The sequence below is a fragment of the Eulemur rufifrons genome, chromosome 16 (assembly GCF_041146395.1).
Source record: "Eulemur rufifrons isolate Redbay chromosome 16, OSU_ERuf_1, whole genome shotgun sequence".
Taxonomy (NCBI): domain Eukaryota; kingdom Metazoa; phylum Chordata; class Mammalia; order Primates; family Lemuridae; genus Eulemur; species Eulemur rufifrons.
Window position 1 is genome coordinate 19,377,825 of NC_090998.1, and position 25,969 is coordinate 19,403,793.

The 25,969-nt window shown below is 35.4% G+C and overlaps 1 protein-coding gene across 2 annotated transcripts in view; it reads left to right on the top strand.

The window, feature by feature from the left end:
* PDE3A (phosphodiesterase 3A) overlaps nucleotides 1-25,969 on the top strand; it is a 279,098-nt gene that overhangs the window by 232,746 nt on the left and 20,383 nt on the right. The window contains exons 4-9 of one of the 2 annotated variants that reach the window (XM_069490925.1): nucleotides 1,196-1,350; nucleotides 6,324-6,439; nucleotides 15,853-16,072; nucleotides 19,502-19,587; nucleotides 20,834-20,988; nucleotides 22,527-22,664. In XM_069490925.1, coding sequence (XP_069347026.1) covers nucleotides 1,196-1,350; nucleotides 6,324-6,439; nucleotides 15,853-16,072; nucleotides 19,502-19,587; nucleotides 20,834-20,988; nucleotides 22,527-22,664 — 870 coding nt within the window. The remainder of the gene's footprint in view (nucleotides 1-1,195; nucleotides 1,351-6,323; nucleotides 6,440-15,852; nucleotides 16,073-19,501; nucleotides 19,588-20,833; nucleotides 20,989-22,526; nucleotides 22,665-25,969) is intronic. The other variant, XM_069490927.1, reaches the window with a different exon arrangement.

The window sequence follows — 25,969 nt, forward strand, 5'->3', positions numbered from 1 at the left end:
ATATTGTGATATTCTCTTGACTCAGTAATGTGGTCTTGGTAACTTGGACAATTATGTGCCCACTTCCCCAAGAAAGATATACCTAAGCATGAAATGACAGTAAAGAAATGGGGAGAGAGAGAGAGAGAGATTAACTGGTTCCTTTCGGGTCTCAATCAGACCTGAGGTCAGTGACAGATTTAAGGCAAGAAACCTGGTATTTACCAGTTTGACCTTTTCTCTTTCTGCTGAATTGCCTTCGAAGATGCATGTTCAGATCTTCAAGAGACACTGGAAACTTTAGTAGCTGAGCTGTTCTTGAATTCCAAGGTGCCGTATACTTCTCAAAAGTTTTTACGTTCTTCAGAAGAGCAGCATGTGTGTTTGTAAACTCTGCCCACAAGGTGTGTTTACTAGGAGTCGTTAGCCACAAATCAAAGTGGGCTGAGGTTCTGCCTCTTATGACTGTTGCTGAAGGTGTGTTAGGAGAATACCTTCACTTTCCTGCTTAAGATCAAGACCCTCTTTGGAGTGCTGGTGACCCTCCTGGTGATCCCAGGCTCTCGCCTCAGTGCTGATGCTGACCCACGAGCCATTTAGGACATCATGGGAGGAGAAATAATAAAGAGAGGGAAACAGCAGGTCAGCTGGCAGGGCCTCCTATCAGGAAAAGTTGATACCAATGACTCTACCCATATCTCTGATGTCTGTTACATTAACATAAGAAAAGTGGTATATTTTGCAAAAGAATGACATTCTTAAATCTAGCCCCCATCATTTGAGATCAAGCTAATAAAATTAATAATCTTAGCGGTATGGACTACTATACAAGACGATATAAATTAATCCTTGCCCCAAACAAGTGACTTTTGAGGAAAAACTTCTGCATATAACAACTAATATGATACATGAATATAAGTATGTAAATCCTGTTGAACATATATAAATATAAAATTATCCCAGAGGTAATTGACTCTGTAATCCCATATTTGCATAAGCATCAAAATAAAGACCCCAAAATGTTGTCTTTATAATATTTATTCGTTTTGGCCAGAGAGTCTTTTATGACATTTCTAAGCACCTAAATTTTAGATAGGTAATAGTCAACCAATATAGTTTTATCAATTGCCTTCCAATTAAAAGCTCGTTTTCTTCCATTATATTACATAAAAGAGATGTAAAATATGCTTGGTAATAATTCAACACTCTTTCCTAGCGCCTGAGAAGGAGTTTGCCCCCGGGCTTGTTGAGACGAGTTTCTTCGACTTGGACAACCACCACCTCAGCCACAGGTCTGCCCACCCTGGAGCCCGCACCGGTACGGAGGGACCGCAGCGCCAGCATCAAACTGCACGATGCCCCTTCATCCAGGTTAGACAATGCTCCTGCTGGTTTTATGTCTCTTAGTGAAGTTACTTAACAAAAGGGAATTATAGATTACAGGAGAAGGAAGGCCTGATCAATTGCAGTTGCCTGAATGCTAGCTTTGAAAATGGAAAAGGTGTATGGTTTAAATGCAGAACACTATAGAGATTGATATCAGATAATTAGGCTTAAAGTCTATTGTGGGGCCTTAAATGTAAAGTGGGAAGAGTGACCTGAAGTGATCTTTGCCACTGCGACCTTGCCTGGGAAGGGTCAAGCCCAGGATAAAGGTAGGCAAGGTTTTAGCTACACTGAAATTCCTACTGAGACCCTTAAATCAAAAGTATCCAACCTGACACTTGGAGTTGATGTTAGATTGTCCTAGCCCACCAGACTACCTGTTTTAGCCTCATACAAAAGGCAGAGGAGCAAATCAAAAGTAGATCATCATCCTAAAAACACCTTGATACGTTCAAACATTTGATAATTTAAACTTTATTTAGGATATGAGTTCCAATTTTACAAAGTGACATAAAAGCCAGAATTACCAAAGCTAAAGAAAAGGTAATGTTAAGATCTAAAAAAGAATTGTGCAGAAAATAGCTAATGAAAGAAGTGCTTTTAAAGGGAGCAATTGTGTTTGTCCTTTTCTATTTAGGATTAAAATATCATACTTTATTTGAATTTAATGATTATGAGAATATTTACCATAAGATTTCATGTTTTTGACACATATATATGTATCAGTTCAATAAATGACCTAAAGAATGAAAAAAAATCTTTGTTGAATTACATTGTAACAATTTGAGAAATAATTTTCTCCTGATCTTCGCCTCACATGTACATAAAGCACCATGCTTAGATTGGCAGAAAAATGGAAACCTTTCAAATTACAAGAATTGAGTGACTGCTGACTTATTTTGCTTTCTTGATTAAAAATATTTAATGGATTATTCCTGTAAATGTTTGTGTTCTAATAAACCTGTAGAATTAGAAGCAAACTCAAATGATTTTTTCATATGTCTGTATTATTCCACTCCATTCTATTACTGGACTTGTGTAACACTTCTAAATACTGCCACAAGAAGGAGGTTATATACCATTTCATGAACATTTCCTAAAGTCTGGAATTAGATGTCATTGGTAATATTGTTCTCTAAAAATGTGGACTGTTGTCAATTTCTACAGCAGCAAATACTGATAAATGGTAATTAATAGTAATATAGTTAAATATTGCTCAAGAAACCAAATTATGTTTTCAGTGTCTATGAGTACTGAGGGTGCCTATTTTACCGACACACTTTGCCAAGTCTCCTATCATAGTACAGTTAATGCGTCCTGATTTTCATTCCATGGAATGCCTCTACCAAAACTCCATTCCTGCTTTCTTAGATGTCTTCTTTCTATTATTCTTCATTAATTCTGATCAAATCTCACTTCTCCTTTTCTCATCTCTTAGTCAATTAAGTGAAATTGGGGGCTGAAATTGAAATGATGACATGGAAGAAAGTTCCAAGAACTTTTAGGAGCTTAACTCCCAAGGATCTTGTCATTTTTCTTTATAAAATAGATATTCAGATTCATATTTTCAAAAGAGATAAGGAATAGCATATGATCCCACTCATTCTCATTCTCTCAATCCTAAAAATACTCATAGATGTCTTGTCTGGCTGGGTATACTTCTTCCTACTGTCTCACTTACTATCTCTTAATTTCACTGTCCTGTGAAAAGTTCCGATGTAAAAATATGAAAGTGACATAATTTTTCACCATTGTGGAGAAATGAAATTCATGCTGAAGAGAATTCAAGCCCTTTAAGGGAAAACCATGTATAAGTAAGTGGCAGTAGTACCACCACTAAATACAGCTAGTTTGCGCCCTGATTATAAAGCAAAGTTAAAACCCTCTTTATTGAGAAATATTGCTGAAACTGCTGATTGATTTTGAAACTGACTTGAGTTTTAGCCCCGAAGTTTCTTCCCTTTAGCCCTTTTATTTCTTCCTTTCTGTTATCTTTCCTTTTATTTGGGGCTCTTTGAGGACTACGGTGATCAAAAGAAGAACAAGAGTCAGAAGTAAAAATTAGAAACAGTTCACAACTTACATTCCTTTAGGTATACAGCTGGAAAATTTACTCCTGGGTAATTTTAAACACAGTCTGGGAGACACTGGACTGAGAATCAGAAGGATCCTGGCTCCACCACTCAGAAACGTGTGTCCCGAGAGGCAAGTCTTTAGCCTGCCAGAGCCTCCGTACCCTCTGCAAGGGATCATTAGGAAAAAGGGGAACTATGGCATAACTGGAGAGACAAATTAGACAGAAGAATGCAAGTAGGTGCTTTAAAAAAAATAGGCTTCAGATAAATAGAAAAGGCTAAAATACATTATAGCTCAAGTCATTCCCAGTTGACCTTGGAATTGACCCCTACCTCCATACATTAAGCCAAACGAAACCAGTAAACTTCAACTTCATAAAAGAGACTATTACCTGGTAAGACTTTTCAGACTTGTTATGGGGAGAATAAGGGAGGGTTGAGATCTTTCATCACAGGCACATAGACGATTTTTCTCTGCTGTGTCAACATGAAGAAACCAAGTGAAGATTTCCTTAGGCTGTTTTCCTCTCCAGAATCCAAATTATTACATATTCCTGAGATCTAAACAGGAACCAGGAAATAAGCAGCAATGAAATGCTGAAAACTATTGTGAGGATCACATAAAGCAATTTATGAAAGTGCCTGTGAACTATAATGTATTTATATATATATAAATATAATAATGTATTGATTTATTGTATTTTATTAATAGTATAATAAATTAATATTTATTCTATTAAGAATGAGATAGATGTGGCCAGGATGTTACTTATCTTGAGTTCATTAAATCCCCATACGTTAAAAGCACTCTACTATTGCCCTTTGCAAACTTTTAAAAATGAGCACATTTTAAATGTTTTTATTTGAAAAAAAAATAATATAGTTGTTGAGCTGGCCTGCATAAATATGTATTTTTGATATGTTAAAAAATTTAGTTAATGTTAAGTCTTTAAAAAAATCTACATAGAAAAGTAATAACCTATTTTTTGTATAATGTACTAAGAAATGAAAACATTTAGGTTACATATACATTACATAAAATTTCTTCACTGTAATTCTCTAATCAAGTTGATCCAGCAAAATGAGTTGAAAAGGACTACATCACCAAGAAATAATCATTGTAGTTATCTGTTTTAGATCCAAAGTTTTCTTTGATCTTATTTCTAAAATTCCAAGCATTTGTGAAATATCTAGGACGAAATTTGTAAGAAGGACATGAAACAAATATTTTCTTTGCTTTACTTAATTATATTTGATAATTGCTGAAGTTCATTCCACATTTCAAATCATCTCTTATGATATTTTTGGTAAACTGCTATCAGAAGTAAGGAGAAAGAATGAAGTTTTTATAGATTTTGGCCAATAGTTGAAGAAACATCTCTCTGAAGATGAAAAAAAGAGAAGAAATGAGAGGCTACGAGTGTCAAATGGGCCCCAACACAAATTGCAGATCTTACCCCATTGCCTCATTTACTCATAATCAAAGGATACAGGCGATAGCAAAACACATGCTCAGCATTCTTCCCTTTGAGAGGTCTGAGACTTACTGCGGTTCCCGGAAAGTCCTTTTATTCCACATTAGCACATGTTCTGGTTTAGATTTAGCATGCAGGGTACTAACCAATGCTTGCATAATGTTGCTTGCACAGAGGGAACCATTTTGGTTATGGAACCTCTCCAAATTATACCTCATTAATTATACAGCTTATATGGCAATCTCCATAGATCCATGACCCCGTAATTCCATCAATTTCATTTTTTTTTTTTTTTAATAATAAGCCACCCAGACAGACCAGGCACATCCTGCTTACAGTGCCAATCTAAGATTGGCAAAACATCAAATTGTCAAATTATATTTATGCAAATTATAGATTTTACCCAGTACCAAATTTACTAGTGCTTGAAAGGACACAGGTGTTAACAAAACACAGACCAAGCACTTTTCTTTTGAAGCAGTCTAAGATTGCCAACACAGCTTCCTAAATTCTTTTCTCTCCCAAATTAGGATGGATTCTTTTTCGGATTTAACATGTAAGGTTTTGAGCAATACATGTAGAGAAATTTTGCCTTGAAATACCTCCAAAATTTCCCATTAATTACATGGTGTACATAACATTCTCTACTCTGACCTTCCATAGATCTATTAATTCCAGATTTATTTACAATAAGTAACCTGTACAGACCAAGTACATCCTGTTCAAAGCATTCCCTAGATGAAGACTCTCCATTGCCTTTCTCCTGGCAAATATCAGTATGTTTAGCATCAGGTCCCTCATTGTAATGTTTACAAGGAGGTTTGACTGGATCATCACTTTCTCTTTAAGGTATCATCAGTAAAGAGAAATTATAGGCTAATGACCTGCTGCTAACTTTCTCCTCCACAAGGAAATACTGGAAAAAAAAAAAAAAAAAACATTATCTTTGAATGATTTTATAGGCATTCAGTTTTTAAATATAGATGTACCAAACATAATAAAGAGTACCAAAGTAAGCATTATGATATTTATAACTAATTTGAAATCTTCTTCACCTTAATCAGTTAATCTGCAAAGCTCTTTTAGAAAATTTGAGGAATATGATTATAGAAATAGAACAAGAAGGTATTTGATTCTTATTAATTTGATAAATAGGAAAATTATCTTTCCTCTTTTGTTAACCCAGTATACACAATAAGTGACTACTATATCCCTGCAACAGAGATTGTCAACATAATCTATCTTGTCCTTGGGAAGTAAAATGGTTCTGTCACTGAACTTGACCCAATACTCAGATTGGCAAGTCTACTGTGGAAATGATGGCTGGGTTCTGGCAAGTTTTGCCCCAGTAATTGATGAATAATTGCTTCATTTTTCTTTAAAAATTCTGTCTTTGCAGTGTGGCTAGTCCTGATTCTTGGAATAACCCAGCAATGATGACCCTCACGAAAAGCAGATCTTTCACTTCGTCCTATGCTGTTTCTGCAGCTAACCATGTAAAGGCTAAAAAGCAAAATCGACCAGGTGAGTTGGGAGCAGAGTTCATGCTCTGAGTGTGCAGTCACAGAGTAATCCAAACTTTGAGTGTTGAAATATTCTAAGGGTGCCCTACATTTGCATGTCTTTGGTTTGACTGTTCTAATAACCAATTAGTTATTTTTTCAAAAAAAGCCACAATAACCAGTTAGTTATTTAAATTTCCACTTTATATAATGATACAGATTCTTTCAGTATTACTATACTAGATTTCCTATCTAGAATTTATTGGATGAATAGGAAATCACTGTTACCATTAAGGATAATCTCGGGAGGAATCATTTCATAATAGAAATTTCAGTTTTTAGTGTCTGTTAAACAAAAATTATTTTTCTTTTCTTTTTTTTATGGTTTGATACTTTTTTTTTAATTGTCTTTTTTTTTTTATTTCAGCATATTATGGGGGTACAAAAGTTTAGGTTACGTATATTGCCCTTGTTCCCCCTCCCCCCGAATCAGAGCTTCAGGTGTGTCCATCCCCTAGATGGTGCTCATCGCACTCATTATGTATGTATACACCCATCCGCCTGCTCCCACATCTGCCTGACACCCGATTAATGTTATTTCTAAATGTGCTATCTTAGGTGATGATCAGTGAAACCAATTTGATGGTGAGTACACATGGTGCTTACAAAAATTATTTTCCAAGAGTAGGGTATTATATGAGTTCAAAGAAATGCTTCATTTACTATATATGAGCTATGATAAAACATTTGCATACTAAAATTAAGAATAATAAAGTTTTAGGTCAGAAAGTGAAATGATTTGGGGGAAGATTATCTCATTTGATCAGGGTCTTTGCTGTCTCAAAATCGTGATACAGTTTTTGTCAGATTCTGTCTCCGAATTGCACTTCTCCTAGAAACTCACTTGAGAACCTGGAGTGTTAATTTGACCTCTCCTCCTTGGAAGGTTCTAACTCCAAGTTTTCACTTCTCAGTATTATAGAAAACTTTAATTTAATCAGGTCCCATTTATTTATTTTTATTGTTGCTGTGATTGCCTTAGGGGTCTTCTTCATAAATTCTTTACCTCGGCCAATGTCTTTAAGAGTCTTTCCTACATTTTCTTCTACAATTTTAACAGTTTCACACCTAAAGTTTAAGTCTGTTATCCACTGTGATTTGATTTTTGTGAGAGGTGAAAGGTATGGGTCCTGTTTCAGTCTTCTACATGTGGCTATCCAATTTTCCCAGCACCATTTATTGAATAAGAATGCTTTTCCCCAGAGTATATTTTTGTCTGCACCCGAATGTTTATAGCAGCACAATTCAGAATTGCAAAGATGTGGAAACAACCCAAGTGCCCATCAATACATGAGTAGATTAATAAAATGTGGTATATGTATACCATGGAGTAGTACTCAGCTATAAGAAACAATGGTGATATAGCACCTCTTTTATTTTCCTGGATAGAGCTGGAACCCGTTCTACTAAGTGAAGTATCCCAAGAATGGAAAAATAAGCACCACGTGTACTCACCATCACATTGGTTTCCCTGATCATCACCTAAGTGTACATTTGGGAATAACACCAATTGGGTATCGGACAGAGGTGGGGGGTGGGGGGAGGGGATGGGTGTATACCTCCATGATGAGTGCGATGCGCACTATCTGGGGAATGGACCGCTTGAAGCTCAGACTTGGGGGAATGGGGGGTCATGGGCAATATATATAACCTGAACTTTTGTATCATCATAATAAGCTGAAATAAAATTTTTAAAAAAAGAAAACTTTAATGAAATTGTCAATAACTGACTGCTTAGTTTCTGAATCTTCTCAGTCTTTAGCAACCTAAGAATTCACCAAATGGCTCAAGGGGAAAACTGCCCATTTCTCACTGAGATATTAGACATTCAAGTTCTGGCTGTCATGGCAGTGCCGAACTCCAATTTTTATGTCATCAGCCCCATGATATTGCTAAAAGCCCTGCTGGCTTTGCCTCCCTAATGGCCGCACCCCGCTGCCTGGATCCTTGCCTCTTGCTCCATGCCAGTAGTCCGTAAATAATGCTGAAGGAAGAACCATTTACAGGATTTTGGCTCACGTTTCTGAGGTTCCCTTCTCTCTGGGCACCTAGTTCCTCAGAATGGGGTGCTTTTCCTTGATAGCTCTTTTGTATGATTTTATGGGAATTACATCACTGAAAGAAACCATTAAAGGTAGTCTCATTTTCCAACAACTAATTTGTCCCTGTCTCCTCTTTAGAAATGTTCTTTAAGTTTTATAACTTAGAAGTCATTAATGACCTAAGAAATAAAACTGAGCTTTTGCCAGGGCCAGGCAGTGTAGGATGATGTAGGCAAATACTGCCTACAGCTAACCATGTAAAGGCTAAAAAGCAAAATTGACCTAGGTAAGTAACTTGCTGGGGAGCAGAGTTCATATTCGGAATGTGCAGTCACAGTAAATCACACCTTAAGTGGTGAAATATTCTGAGGGTGTACTCAGATATCTTTGGGTGACTGTGCTAATAACCAATTAGGTTTTTGTTTTGTTTTTGTTTTTGTTTTCAAAAAAAGCCTTCTAATTTTATGACTTAGAAGTCATTAGAAGTCATTAATGACTTGAGAAACAAAATTGAGCTTTCACCAGGGCCAGGCAATATAGGAAAATGTAGGCAGCTAAGCATGTAAAGGCCAAAAAGCAAAATCGACCAGGTAAGTAACTTACTGGGAGCAGAGATCACCCTGAGGGTAAATACAGATTAGCTCATTGTTAAGGAGAATCATTTGGGACTCCAGCAAGGTGGAGGAACTGAATTTGAGAATTCCACACTAAACCTGAGACTCCTAAAGGGACACTAAAGTGGTCCTAAGTCTGTAGGACCCCTTTACTCTCTACAAAAATATGTGCAGATAATTTTTGAATGAAAGCATCACCAGGTAAGAGCTATGAGATTTTTTAACAGATCAAGTTCAAACATGGAGCTTACAACCATGATCACTAAACACACACGGAAACACTATGAGTTTGAGTTAACAGAAACAACAACAAAATTCCTAGATCTCTAAAAGGGTTGAATATTTAAATGCTAATATTAAAATATGTCATTTAATTTAAAAATTTACATATTTAAAGAAAAACATGAGATTATAAAAAAATAATTGCAATGAGAAAATACATAAATACAGAGCAGCTAAATAAAACTTTTGGAAATGTAATCAAGGAAAGGGATTAAATAGCATAATAGACAACTGAAGGGAGAATTAATAGACTGGATGAAGGAAGATCTGAGGAAATCACCCAGAATGCATTACCGATGAGATACTGGAAAATATAAGAGATTAAGAGGTATAAGAGAAGGAATTAGAAAGTCTGATATACATAATCATAACTTTAGTAGCAGATGAAGGACATAAAATACTTGAACAGAAGCAAAGTATTAATAAATGGAAAGAAATTCACTCATAGACACAAAATGATGAAACTATACAATACCAATGACAAAACAAACAAACAAAAATCCTAAATCTACCAGAAAAAAAGACAAATTACCTTTTCAGGAAAGGTAGTCAGGGTGAGAGCAAAATTGTCAAAACTACAGAGTCAGAACATAGTAGAAAATTTTCTTCAAAGTTCTGACAGAATATTATAATCAGCCTAAAATTGTGTGCCTGACCAATCTATCTCATAAGAATAGGAATGAACAAAAGGCATTTTGAGAGAAGTCAAAACTTTACCACCTACCAGATCTTCACTAAAGGAATTTTTGATGAACGTATTCTAGAAAGAAGAAAAATAATGTCAGAGAAAAGTCTGAAATCTAAGAAAAATGTTAAATCAAATTGAAAACCACAAGTCAATCCAAACAAATGTTATACACATAAATAGTAGTATTTCCAGATTAATGGGTAATTTTTAAAAGACTTTTTAAAGAGAGAATTGAAATACCAAACCATAATATGTAACTCAAGGGATGAAATACAAATTTAAGTGTTCTGTGTCTTTATGTAGCTCAGAAAGGGGTTTCAAATAAGGAAACTGAGGCACAGAAATGTTAAGACTCCAAGGCCTCAGAATTAGTCCTGAATTCTTTCTTTTGTCCTAATGACTTCATAGTAGAAAAAAGTTGAAGACAAATTGACATAATTAAAAGGTAAGATTTTTTTGGTTTGGCCTTTGGCTGAGTACAAGATAATGGAAGGGTTTGGTTTTCTCTCTCTCAGTTTCTTCAGTTAGATAATAAAATAAAAATTGTTAAATAACCAACATGATAAAGTCAAGAAGCTGGAAATTATAGTTAGGGCAGACACTGGCAATAACAGGGCAAATGATAAAACAGCCTTATATTCCTGTGTCCTGTTCCCCTACTTATATGACTGCACTCAAGAAGAAACAGCAAAATGTAAAAGGAAAAGCGTGTCCACATGAGATACCACAAGCGCAGATGGTAGAAATTAGAGTCACAGACATCACGAGAGTCACCCCCCATTCTTGCCATCCAGTGTGTAAGATATTTCTATCGTAATTGATTACTTTGAAGGAGATTTTGCACTGTAGCACCTTTAGACTGTTGCCAGAGTAGAGCTAAATATTTGTATTATAAAATAATCTATATCCTATGCATGCTGAACCTAACTAAATCGATCCCTGAAAGTCCGCCAAAAGGGAGAAAAGCATCTATCAAGAATCAGGGAGCTAAAATGAGATTACAGCTCTCTGTGATCAAACGTGCCCTTCTATTGTGAAGCCCTTGCTCCCCTGGGCTGATGGCATGTTTGGATGGATGGAGCTAAGTAGGGGTGCCCTGTTTCATGCAATTGACTATGATGCCACCTGGTTTTCAATAAGCTACGTGGAAAGAGGCTGGGAGAAACTCTTTTACGTGGTAAAGAATAGAAGCAAATGTTCTCAAATTAAGTGTGAAGAGACTCTGAGGAGGAATGTCAGAACAACAGGAAAATATAAAGAAAACAAATAGACAAACCAAACGATAAATAACTTGTTTCCAGAGGGGACTAAAACTAATGAAATCTGTCCTTTGCATAAATCAAGTAAACAGTGTGTGCTCTAGCTCAGTCAATCAGCGTTAATTTTAAGTAGCTGAAGCACGACCAATTTTTATGAATTACTAACATAAAATCAATGAATGAAATCACGTAGGAGTCTTTTGATTAAAGCATAAAACAGGAGATTTAAATATAAATTTGCATTTTCAATCTTGCTCTTCTAGTATGAGTCACTGACCATGTGAAGCTATCATGATGTCATCCTGCTTTAAAAATTCCTTTGATTCACAGTTATTGCATTTGCAGTAGTTCTTTCCTAGATTCTTGTAAGTTTGGGCTGCCTATTACAGTGATAACAGATATCTCTACACCTGAGAACTAGACTGAGTTCTTTCTATAGAAAATTTGAAAGGACAGAGAACTTTAATTATGGTATTGTGACCCTTTTTTTTTTTTTTTTTTTTTTGCATTTTCTTTACTTTAAATACATTTTCTGTTTTGGAAAAATATTAGGGCTGACCATTTTCATGTGGGCATGGAAAAGAGGCATGTATTTATCAGACAAGCTGGTTCCTTTTTTGTTCGGTGAAAATTAAACTGAGAGAGTTTTATAGCACAAAACAGATCGATTCACTTAAATAATTTCCCTCCAATATTGTTTATCTTCTCCCTCTGATTGCCCAAAATTCCTTGCATCTTGACACATTTTCTCATGCTCTCAGGAACAAAGAATAAGGCTGAATTACTCAAAGGAGTTGGTATTTTAGACTTTATTTTTAAAGTTATATTTTTAATTTTTTTTAAGTATTTTGATTTTAAGCATTTCATATTAGGGCAGTTTGAATAATTCAAAGATTTATAATTCATGAGCTATGTCTTTTTCCTGGAGTCTCTTGAAATCATTCAAGTAGAAAAGGAAGATAAATATATTTGAGAGAATGCATATTTATCTAAATTCCTTCATTTGCATACGTGTGTGTGAGTGTGCAACATAAAATTAGATGAGACTTTTAGAGGTCGTAACAGACATCCCTCCAACTTTAGACATGATTACACTTAAAGTGTCTTAGAATATCTGTTTTAAAAGACTTGTAAAGAAGGTTATCCCTTCCATTTTCTTGGAGAATCCTCTTCCTGAGTCTGAAATCATTTATTGGTAGTCTATCCTTTCCAGAAAGAAAATTTGATTATTAATATTATCTGCATTTATCTCCCCATGTATTTGAAGACTGATATACATAAATACATATCTACTTCCTATAATACTCCTAATTCTGTTTTTTAAACTTTAAGCAAACTACAACAGTGCACACTGGGAAAAATAGTAGTTTAGCTCTGGAAAAAAAGAATTTATACATTTATAACTTTACCTTCTCACCTGCAGAATAAATATATCCCTGCTTTTCGTAGTTGTTGCCAAGACTTTTGTTTGTTAGAAGTGTTCAAAATATGTACACTAGTAGTACTATAGAAGCAAATTTTTTCTCCTGTGTTACAAGTTTATTTCAAATTTCACCCCAGGCAGTAAGTTTGGAGTCTGAAAGTCTGCTTATTTGTTTAAATTTGGTTAATCTATAACTCCAAGAATTCTAATAGTTATGTAGATTTTAAAATTTATATTTGAGAGTGAATTGCATGTCTCTGAGGCTATCAGTTGGCAGCTATTAAAAATTAGCAATGAAAAAAATAATCACTCTTCTCATAAATTGCCTTCAGAAAATCCATTGAGTCAAGACAGAAATGGACAATGTTCCCATGGACTGTGAACTGCAGTTCTCTTTTAAAAAAAAAAAAAAAAAAAAAAAGGTGGTAGAAAACTGTCCAAAACTCACAATTTGCTATCATTATAGTTAAGGAGTTGTCTAAAGCGATGCCTACCAAAACTCACAATTTGCTATCATTATAGTTAAGGAGTTGTCTAAAGCGATGCCTAGCAGGGATCTCTTTTTTTTAAGACACAGCAGTTCAAACCTAGCCCTGGACCTACCTCCTACTGATCCTCTGACATCCCCAGGTATGTCCCTCTTGCTGGAACATGCTTTCCCCAGATGCTTGTCTAAATGTCTTCCTTATTTCATCAAGGCTCAGTTCAAAATTTACCTTCCCACGCCCCCACCGCCGCCCCAGAGGCCTTCCCAGACCATCTTATCTAAAGAGCATTTCTGTCCTTTTCTGTCCTCTACGCTGCATTATTTTTCTTCACATCGCTTGAAATTACTTGACTTTCTCAACCTTTCTTTCTTCTGTTTTATTGATTTTTAATTTTTAGTTTCCGTCTCCCCTGAAAGAGTGGGAGCTCCATGAGAGCAGGAATTTTATTTGACTCACCACACCACTCCAACCCTGGAAAAGGACACACAATAAATATTTGTTAAGTGAATAAATCACTGAGATACTTAGTACAAATACCTTGCTCACCATTATGCCACGTTATGCCAGGATTCAGTTCCTTAATGGTTACACTGCCTATCTAAGATTATCTGGAGTCTCTGCCTTAATCCAAAAAATTGTCTAAACTAGAGCAGCCCTTTCCAACCTTGTTTACATCAGAGCATCTATATATGTGTAATAGTATTTGTGTATACCATAATACTATATAGCATTGGAGAAATGAGAAGGGAGTTAGAGCTTGGTGAAACAGATTTTCTTTATTTTATGAAATTATAATGAGAAACTCTAATTATAAAATATTAGAGATAAAGTTAAACATTGACTTTATTCTAGAGCTTTCAAATAATGTATTTCTTTTCTTTTTTTCAAAATTTGCAACCATTTAATATCATACTTCACAGCACACATGTAACCCACTCGCTGTACACAATGATACATTGGCTGGGGAAGTGAGTTAAAAATTTAGTGAACTTAATTTACTTTTGGCTCAGGAGACTGCAATGTGAGAGTTTGTCAGTATGTTTGGTAAAATAGCTAAATCTTTTAAATAGAAATGGAAATAAAAATAAAAACCATAAGGCATGACGTAAAGAGCGATACAAATGCTGCCTAATAGATCATGGATCATGGGTTTTTCTTCCCCCTTGAGCAGTCTCTGATAGAAGTTCTGGCTGATGGAGCACATCTTACTAGGAATAGCTGGGCTCACTCTCTTTTCTCCCACTTGCTAGTAGTATGACACTGGGAAGGTTTTTTTAACCTCTCTGGGTCTAAGTGGTTTCATTTGCTAAGTATAAAAGCAGGGACAAGCTGTCAATCAAGAGTCAACAATGGAAATGTTGAGAAAGGGCGAGGAAGGCTTGCTATTCTCCATGCTTAAGCAAAGGAAGAGTGAGATTTCCCATCTTTTAAAACAAAACAAAACAAATACCAGTGCCAACAAGAAATTTAAAAAGAAAATTTTAAAAACCCTTCAACAAGCTTAATGTTCTTTTCAGTGGGCCAGAAAACCTTTGGGTGTGACAAATCAAACTTTTGAGGGAACTGGTCCCTGGAAGCAAACTTTGCTGTCAGCCAGATGCTAGTTAACCACACACATCATTTGATGATGTGAAAGTCCGTGGCTGTAAATTTCCTTTCAGTGGTGAGAAGGAGAGAATGACTTTGAATGATTGCATTTCATTTACCCTACAGTGTAGGTCGTTCAGCCATAAAATCATGAAAACCAGTAATCAGGTAGCTGTTCAAAAGCTATTTCTCTCTTTTTGTTTCAATTTTAAGTGCAGGCTGCCTTCTCTATGTTTGGGAGAGAGTAACTTCAAAAGATATCGTCCTTGTCCTCCAACAGCCGCGCTTTGAAATCTAAGCCAGAATCCTGTAAAATTCTCACAATCTAGAGTAAACACAGACAGTTTGGCACAAATACCCACACTTGAAATGTAACCTTTAGGCCTATTGTTTGATCTGAAATAGATCATATTTCATTTTAAAATGTTTTCTTCAAAAATTATTTTGATTAAAGTACTGTTTCACACAAAAAGGTCCCATTTCACTGAAAATGTGAATGGTTAAGAAGGTTAATTGCCTCAAAAATGTGTCTTTCTTACGTACATATTTTAAACATCTGATGCCTGCCGAACTCTGATCCAGATACCAGTTAATGCTTAAAACAATAGCAGATCTTGTTCCTGCTAAAAACTTCACAACCTAAGAGAAGGCAAACACATGAGAAAATTTTAACTATTATTTTTGTGTCAGAATGACAAGAAGAAACAAAAATGGGAAGAGAAAATAATATCCTTCTGTCCTGAAGTTACTCCAGGACACCAAGGCTTTAGCTGGATGTACCAACATTGCCACCGATTTTTTCGTGATGATTCATCGCTCCCATTTCATGCTGTGGAGACACCCCAACCACACACCCTGTCTCCAGATGGTGGCATGCACAAGAGGCCAGCCCAGTGGCCTGAGTGTGCACATGGTTGTTGGTGAAGCTCAAGAGTTGCAATTTTGCATTTCAAAGACATTTGTTTATTGACTTAACTCTTCTTCTTTCTCAGGTGCCCTAGCTAAAATTTCACCTCTTTCATCACCCTGCTCCTCACCTCTCCAAGCGACTCCTGCCAGCAGCCCGGTCAGCAAAATTTCTTCAGTACATTTTCCAGAATCTTCTAACACAACTGCAAAACAAGGCCTAAGTTCTCACAGGACCTTAACTTACACTCAGAGCGCCCCTGACTTATCCCCTCAGATCCTGACTCCACCTGTTATATGTAGCAGGTAAGGATTTTACGTTGTTAACTGGAGTTTAATGATAAACGAATAATAGTTTTCCCCATGGAAACATCTACCAGCAGTCCACACAGCTTAGGCTAGGTTTGCCAAAGCAGTTGACAAGAAAGTATAGGATAATGTGATTTGTGTTGAATAGGCTATAATAGAAACTTAATTTTTTACTGGTTTTTGTATTAATAGAAAGTTCAGAGTCCATACAGTCCATATACCTAATCTTTGGAAATGATAAAAAAATAATTAGTTATATATGTTGTCTGCTTACTGATGGAGAATGTAGAAAATAGATAGTTAAAAATTTATATCAAGTAATCTAATTCAACATTTTGTTGGAATGCATTTTTACTTGTTCTCCAGGGAGTATTTTGTACTGATTTTAAAGATATTTAATCCTAAATTTGCATTTCTCATTTTAATACTTCGAAAATGTGCAAATAATACATGGGCCATGATGGCTGGACTCAAATAGTTCTCTGAATGCAATTAAGCATTGCATGTGCTTTTCTATCATGTTGAAACAAAATTATAAAGTGTTATCTATCACAGAGGGTACGAAAAAAGGGCTTGGCATGGCTGGAGTAATTATTTTGCCAACATTGTCACTAAGAAAGAATTGCATCTTTTTACTGATTAATGTGTTTTTACTGTTCTTCAATAATAGTTCATCTTGAATAATTGCTCTTAAAGCATTACAGTATTTTTTAAGTAGAAAAGAGTTGAGTGCTTTTAAGTACATTGGAAAAAAAATAGTATTTCTTTTCTAAGGTGAATGAGGTTAACTATTTGAATAAATTGGTAAAATGTTGGTTTTCTGGTATCAAATATTGGTTCCTAGGCCTATATTTTATCAATATGTTCGGTTTTAGAAACTGACGACTGCTATTAAACATCCTAAGTTTCACTTTCATATACCTTACACATAAGCTCTGTAAGCTGAATGAATTTTATTTATTTTGTAATCTTTATTTTTACTTCTTTTCTCTTTGCAAATATTTTTAAGTGAAAAATTGTTCTTGTTTGGCCAGGGCCAGAGTAAAAAGTTATTCTGCCATCCAAAAGTTATTCTGCTGCCCTCTCCGTGACAGCTATTTAAATAAAATAATTTCTATAGGATATTAACCACATTTTTTTTCCCCACAGAAAAGTATATTCTGTAGTACCATGCCTAGGAGACATAAAGTATTTCCCTCTAGAGATTCACAATACACATCACTTTATTAAAAACTCTGATAAGTTCTGCTAAAAGACCACCCCTTGATTTTTTTGTTTCATCTGGTGTTTTTTGAATTTATTTGACCACAGAACCAGTTTCTTTTGGTTAACACCCAATAATTGCCCATGGATCTAGTGTTTGGCAGAACACACTTAAGAAGCATTGTTTTTTTGTGTGTACCCGGAGCCAGGGTGAAGCCCAGGGGAGTAATCTGCGTGAAGGACATCTGCTTTCAGCCCTTTTAGGGAGACTCTCCCACTGTGCGTGCCAGACGTGTGGGAAATAAGTTGCCTAAAGAAAGGAAGAGGGATGTTCAGAAAAGATGTACCACTCACATAGCTTTTCTTTTAATAGTCTATTTTCTGTATTCTCAGCAGGAAGAATGTAATGGGGATTTTTATAAAAGAGGTTTCAGAGAAAAACAAGGGGATTTCACTGTCTACTTGTTCAGTAATGTTTATAAATCCAGTAGTGTGTGTTTTATTTGTTTGGGCTTTATAAACCTATAATTCAAACCAGGTTTTATTATTGCCTTCAAGACAGCCACCCATGTAGGCACAGAGAGCTCCAGAAACACACGACTAATTATTGTGGTTTCCCCTGCTGAACTCGAAGGGCTTGGCGTTGAATCCTAGTCTCTTGGCTGCTGTAATGTCTATGCAACAAGCAATTTTTTTGGCATAGAAGCTGGTATATTTGGACTACTAATTTAAATAGTCCTTTTAGGTATTATCTTGCAATGAAAAATCTTAAAACTAATAAACTTTACTTCTACTGAGTTTCATCCAAGAATGTAAGTCCATTAATTGCATCTACTTTTCTTTTTCCTTTAGTACCGTCATTTTCTTTGGATTCCTTAAGTTAAAATGATAGGTTTCATAATTAGGAATATTTTGTGTATAATGATTTTCTACTTACATTCAAGGGTTGAAAATAAAGTTACTTAGTATAAAAATACTCTCTAGCCAGAAAATGCTTTTCTCTACTGCATATACAAGCATAATTCAGAAAAAAAAAAAATGAAGAGAATTTTAAAAAGATTTTAAAGAATAAATTATCACTCAATTTTTTTTTTTCATTTTAAAGTGAGTAATCTGTGGTTAAATAACACACAAAAAAATCCTCTGAGTCCTTTTGTAATGTTAGTCAGAAGGAAAGAACCCAGCAGCAAAGTGCAGAATTAGAATCTAATCATGAAATCTCTAAACAAGATACAGAGGGAGGAGCCAGTTTGGAACTTTTCCAAACCTTTTGTGGGATTGCTTTTTTCTTTTTCTTTTTCTTTTTTTTTTTTTATTTCGGCATATCCCCCATGGGGTTGCTTTTTAATTCATAAAACAGTCAAACTGTTGAGAAAAAAGTATCCCTCATCCTCCAACACCCTCTGTTAGGGGGCGTTGTTCACCTCTCAAGTACCTTGGTTTTTCCTGGTTCCCACAGTACCTCCTTGGCCTGTTTTTCTCAACCAGCGTCCCAGGTAGTTCATCCTACATTCACTCTTTGTCAAAATGTGCCTCTCCTCACTTCATTTCCTAGGGGCTTAAAAGGTGACTGACACACTTGAAGCTCAGACTCGGGGGAATGGGGAGGCATGGGCAATATATATAACCTGAACTTTTGTACCCCCATAATGAGCTGAAAAAAAAAATTAAAAAAAAAAGTGACTGATCAATCTGAAAAAAAGAATTCATTTTTATTATGTGGCAAAAAATAAAATTAGCGTACTACCATTCTATTTTTCACCTGTGCTGTCTTTTCTTAAAGGTCTGTTTGGACATTAAATGTCTTAAGCCAAAGAAATAAATCTAATAATGAGGCTTTTAAGCAGGCACAAAAAGATCCTACTGAGGAAGAGATTTCTGACCAAACACATGTTGACACCTCCAAAATTGCTGCTATAGATAGGTAGCAGCCTGTCCCAGTGTTCTCTCAACAGCGTGACAAAATTTTCCCACCACTTTGACCTCAAGTAAGGGGGAGCATAAGGGGCAAGTGAAATTTCTAATCCTCTGCATTGCTCATGTTCTCACAATAAAGAAAGCACAGTACCAAGGTCTCAAACAAAATGAATTTTCCCACGAAACAAATAGAAGGTAGAAATATTTGATTGTTGTGTCTGTCTTAATGTACATATAGATGGTATGTGCCTATGATTTTTTTTGAAAATGGAAGGATATGCTTATAGCTGTTTTGATATTTCCCAGCTGTGGCAGACCATATTCCCAAGGGAATTCTGCTGACGGGCTCCTGGAGAGAAGTGGGGCTGTTGCTCGGACACCAAGCAGAACAGGTAATTCATTGTTTTAGATTCTATTCCTCAAAACGAGAATCTTTTTTTTTTTTTTTTCTTTCCTGATCAAATCCAGGTAACCTGCATTTCTGATTATTTTAAATTACAAATTTAAAAAGACAAGGAAGAAAATCAAAATCATCTGTCATCCTACTATGTACAATTTTGGTCATGCACGAAGTTTTGGTGCAAAACTATCCACAATGTTTCTATGCCTCATCATACAAATGTATGTTTTTACAACCTGGGAGGCCATTTTATAGAATAGATAGAACTATGCAGAAATGTTATTTGATCTTGCTACTTCCACCATTATACGTAGAATTAAGCAACTGCTTGTGTATTAGAATTAGATATAGTATGAAAATGTAGTTGATAAGTTTCAATCCCAGAATCTGTAATAAAAATGAAGAAGCCACACTCAAAGGCCATAGCTCTCCGTGAGCCCACAAAGGTGAAACATTCCCGATTGTGCCAACCCTAGTTGAACTAGGGAAGATGAGGGACAAGAGAAGGGAACATTCTGTGCCTCATAGGATGGTTGAAAGGATTAAACGTGTTAATACAAATAAAGCGCTTTAAGTGGTCCCTGACACCTAGCAAACACTCTGTAAACTTCATTCAGGTAGCTTTTTCAGCTATGAGAAGCTTCTCGAGGTCTTTGCCTCAGGAGCGTGTTCTTCAGACATTTGGTGTTTTCTGACTGGACTTTTGATTAGCACAGTTTATTGCAGACTGAAATATGGGGACAGTGAAGGGGAACAGATAAGGAAGGAAGTGACAGACTCCCAAGGAACAGAGTGGATACATAGGCTCTCCCTTGCTTTTAAACACATGCCCTCCCTCCGTGTTCTACAGCCCACTTTATTCCTGGGCGTGTCCACTCAATTTCTCCCACCCCATGTGCCCATTCTAGAGTTAGTGTTTTAGTCAGCTACTCAGTGGTTTAATGTCTTGGGAGAGGAATAGAGAAAAAAGAAATACAAAGTTATAAGATCTAAAAATTATTACTGAGGAATTATTGAACATCATACAAATTACAGATCATAATTCCCATCTATTTTATTGGGTTAGAAAATGTATGCTTTTCGCTACCTTATGATGTCATATTCTTGGTGTGTCAGCTCATGAAAGCAATATTTCCCTAAACGCTATAGTTACCATATGCATTTTAGGAAAATGTGCTTCAGTGAGCCCCTTTTCCCCATTGCAAATCTGATAATAAGCTGTTCTCTTTCAATTGCAGATGACACTGCTCAAGTTACCTCTGATTATGAAACCAATAACAACAGCGACAGCAGTGATATTGTACAGAACGAAGATGAGGCTGAGTGTGCAAGGGAGCCGCTGAGGAAAGCGTCAGCCTGCGGCACGTATGCTCCCGAGACCATGATGTTCCTGGTAGGCCCACGTCACTTAACTCATTCATTTACTTGAGAAATCTGCTTTTACTACAGAGATTGGCTTAGAAATAGATCCCTGAATCATTAGATTTACAGATCTATCTCATTTAGATCATGCATGCGGTGTAGCCATACCCATCTGCACCAGCATAGTTCTTCTCTATCCAAGCCTTAATGGTTTCCTAATGGTTCTGTTAATTGGTGATTAAAAGCATAAGTATTTTTTCTTTACAAATCATTACAGATATTTATTAACCTGATTAAAAAGTGTAAATATGCATAGAAAATGAATTATTTCTTTCAATAATAAAATAATATTTTATAAAGGAAAGAACAGAAAGATGAAAGAAAGGAAGGAACAGAAGAAGGGAGTGTGAGCGGGAGATGGAAGAGGAAGATAGTTGTCTTAGGGCATTTGCTGGTTTTTCTCTAGTACCTCTTTGACTTAGAAAGTGAGCCAATATTTATTTTCCTTGTTATATTAAACCAGGTTTATAGTGACACTTGCTACCTATTAAAATATCCTTTAAAAAAATTTTTTTATAGATTTAGTGGATTCAAGAGCAATAGTGTTGTATGGATATAGTACATAGAACCCCTTTCTGTCACTATTAAAATATCCTTTAATGACTTATTTTGTGTGTTTAATGAGACCTGTTTAAAGAGGATGGAAGCATACATTTGAGTTAGGTTAATTTGAGAGAGGCAGCAAATGGTAGAAAATGTTGACTGTCATGAGTTTATCACTTTCTGTTTTATCGGTTTTTACTGTATTTATCATTGGTACTTTTAAATCAAATAGATTTTCAGGTAAAATAATTTATGTTTTCTTATCCTCATTATCTTTATTTTCTATTTCTTTTGGAAATTTACTCTGAAAAATATCCTCATTTGGGACCAGTTATAAAAAGTCTTTACATTTGCATGGTGATTGTTTCTCAGAAAATAATACATCATGGGAATTAAATTAAAATCTCTGAAAAATGTGGCGGTTGTCATTCCATCAAATGAATGCTGCTTTTGAAACATTAATATAAATTTGATCAATTACAGTAGGAGTGATTAAGTCCTCCTCTCCACTCATGGATCTCTTTTAAAAGTTTCATTTGAGCAAGGAACCCTCATCTCAGAAAAATTTACATTTTTGACTATGTGGACAGATAAATTTACATATAATTCCAGAGTTTTCTGAAGTCCTTGAATCTTTCTTTAAGAACCCTGCAGTAGACCCAAAGCAGTTATGTTAATTTATGGAGGAAATATCCATGGTTTTGCTGGAGTATATATGAACCCTGGATACACATGCATCTAACAATGCAAAATTCATAGTCTGAAACAGAAAGCCTCGGATACTTTCCTCCTTACTGTGGGGTCAATGTCTCGTTCATCTTGATTTCTTTTGAAGATCGCTCTTTGACTCTGGAGTTTTAAGTCATTTATTTATGGTAACCACAGTTATTAATTTAAATTTACCAAAGCACAAATTGCTTTATAGAAAAACTACATGTCGTTAAAATATTTTAATCTTCATTACAGGACAAACCGATTCTTGCTCCTGAACCTCTTGTCATGGATAATCTGGACTCAATTATGGAGCAGCTGAATACTTGGAATTTTCCAATTTTTGATTTAGTAGAAAGTATAGGAAAAACATGTGGCCGTATTCTTAGTCAGGTAAGAAATTTATTCATACATATGACTCTAAATATATGAAAAACAATTCCTCAGTTGCTTAAAGCTTGTACATTCTTCACACCTGTGGGTAGATGTTGTGTGGAGAAAGGAAATTTTAGCATACAACATTCTGTAGATTCCTTGGTGGGGGGTTAACAAAAGAAACTGGAACTTTGAGCGAGTAGAATACCATATTATACAATTAAAATATTATAGATTTTTTAAGACAAAGTAGGAGGAATCAGGGATACATAAGCAAGATAAATGAATGATCTAAAATTCATAGAATTAAGAAAACAAAAAGAGGTGACACAAGTCTGTTTGAAGAAAAGAAGAAAGAAGAAAACTGCCTATTTGTAAAAACTAATTTATTGTCTATAACTATTTCCAATGACTTTTTAAAGCTTTTAATATTAAAGTGCTTGGCCTTACCAGAAACAAGATATTGTGCAGAAATATGCTTCCCCTCAGTGCTGTGAGAGACACATCGAATAGAGTTTTCTGTATCTGAAAATCAAAAACACATTTACTGTCACGAGAAATACAGTATGAGAACTATTGCTAGATAACAGCAGCCTGTTAGTATAGTTATCTCTAGGATAGACCACCTTCAAGGCTTCCCAAAGAAATGTTTGTTTTGTCGAGGAAGAAAGAAAACATACAGAAATTAAGGCTTTGAACATGTTTGTTTCAAAAAACAAAACAAAATGATGGATTTGCTGTATTACCAAACACCTGTCAAAATATACACTCTTAATTAAAAAGAATGATGCTACAATATTCATCAGTTTATTTTAAAATGTTTTAGGCGAGCTCTTACAGATCTGAATAAATATTACAGCAGAGATGTTAAAGACTACTAAACTTCTTAGTTTATGACTTAGCTGAAAATTCAGAATCCAACCCAGATTTATTGAGGCCACTAACACTTCTCTGCAGAACGCTAGAAGATAAATCACTGAAATACCTATTTGTACTCTGTGCATCTTCAGACTGCTCGCTAATATCTGAGCGTGGAACTTTGGGATGAAGATCCTGATCTGGGAAGCTTTGAAGGGAGAAGATAGTGGGCCTTGCCTTTGGTGTTCAATTCCACAAACACAGACAAGTAGGCCTAGTTAGGAGGTACACTAACATTATTGATGGAATATAAGCACAAAATAAATACAAAGTCTATTAACATGCACTTGTTGCCTCTGCTAGACTCCATCCATGAACATGTTAAGGAATATAATGGCAGACCTCACACTTTGCTGGGAGTTAAGAGCCCATTCTTCTCCTCTTCCTTTTTTCCCAGTGCTAAGCAAGGTCTCATTGCTGATCCGAGGACAGGTTTAAGGATAGCTATTCTATCCAATCCACCTTACCCTCATACCTTAGGGCTCCTCCTGGGAGGTTTTGTATCCCACTTTCTGAAATCCTTGGAAGACTATGACTTTGAGGGAGTGATCTTTCCTGGAAATGTGTAATGGTGCTACAGGATATTTCCGTGGGCTAAGAAGTATTTTCTCTCTTTTACTGGAGTGTGTGTTCCCTGGTATGGAGAGAAAAATCTCATCTCATTTCATATTTGATACGTGTTTCACAAACTCTCCAAAACTCTTTCATCTTCACAGTAACTTTGATACAGGCATTTTTTCCCTCTATTTTACAGAAGAAGAAACTAAGACTTAAAAGAGGACATAGTGTCCTTCTAAAATCATATAGTAAATATTAGACCCAGGCTTCAAATGTAGATTTATCCACAACAGAAGCCCAGGCTTCTTACATTCACTCAGCTGCTTCTCAGATCCCCATAAAGCACATTTGCTTATTATACCTTAAAGCTCTCCAAGTGGGGCATCCAACCAAGTGGAAAAGTGGTTATTACAGCAGTTGGTTTTACAGCGCAAGTGACAGTAGTGATATCGTTGCAGGTAATCAGCTCCCCTTAATGTGAACTGGGGGTGGGAGGATGGAACTTGGTCAGCATTGACACAAAATGTGTTCTGCGAGTTGTAGATACCAGTAGACATTGGAAAGATTACGGATAATTAGCAATTGGATCACCACAAAATTCATTAATGTGTTTTTCTGTTCTAGTCATCTTTCAAAAATAATGTATTACTGCATGATCTTTAGTAGTCACTCTTTACTTTCTCAATTTACCAAACATTAAACTTTCAGAAAATGCAGCAAACACAGCTTCATATGCCTTGTTGAGCAGAACTTTAGTATTTTTTCACTTTGATTTGAGTTTATAAGTGCAAAAATCATGAAATTTTGCTTATGGAAAAGGATTTTTTTTTTTTTTTTTCTTTTTGGCTTAGTAAGACTTCAGAACAGCTGAAGTGAATTAACATGGACATTCCAAGAAATCACCTTTTGGCTGAGACTAAACAGAAAAACTCTTACTTCAAAAGATTTTTAAAAGAGACATATGTACAGTGGAAATGACTTCTCAGTCTCAATACGCAGCCTGCCTTTTGATGATTATCAGGTTTATTTTAACAAATCTAAAAGGACATCCTTCAGATTTTGAAATAGTGTTTATTCTTTGCAGTTACCAATATTTACCTAGTTAATAATGTCTTTATTTATGAGTTTGGAATTACCATGTGTAAAATTACTGAGGGTTGATTTTAACTGCTTCTTGAGGAAAATTCTTCTGTTTTTAAAATCATACTCTGAAATATCCTGTTGTCTTAATTTTGCAATTCATCTTTGAAATGTTTTAAGAGAATGATAGACAACTTTAGTTATTTGCGATCCTAACAATATTGCTTTTTAAATAATGGTGGTAGAATTTGAAGCTGAGTGTAAAATTTGAAGCTAAAATTCTTGGTTAGAATTCTGGCTTTCATATGTATCATCTGTGTGATCTTGGACCAGTCACTCAACCTCTCTGTGCTTTAGTTTCGTCTGCTTTCAAATATTAGTAATCAGCAGTACCTATCTCAGAAGATGCTGTGAGGATTAAGTATAATGTGGAAACTTTTTTAATACATAAAATTAAAATTAATTACAATATGTATACATGTAAACTACTTAGAATAGACACCTTAATTATTTAATGCTATGTGTGTGTGTGTGTGTGTGTGTATGTGTATGCATAGCAGCTACTGCAGCTATTATAATTATTATTGAAGTAACATGCATAGTTAAATCCTTTAGGTGCATATAAACAGGAACTCAGATATAGTCCAAGGCAATAGTAGAGAGGAAATAACTAAAAGATGAAACAGCTTCAAATATAATATGACAGGAACCACAAACTTTGCTTTGTGTTGCATTTTTAAAAGAGAGGAGGTAGGGATGGAAAAAGG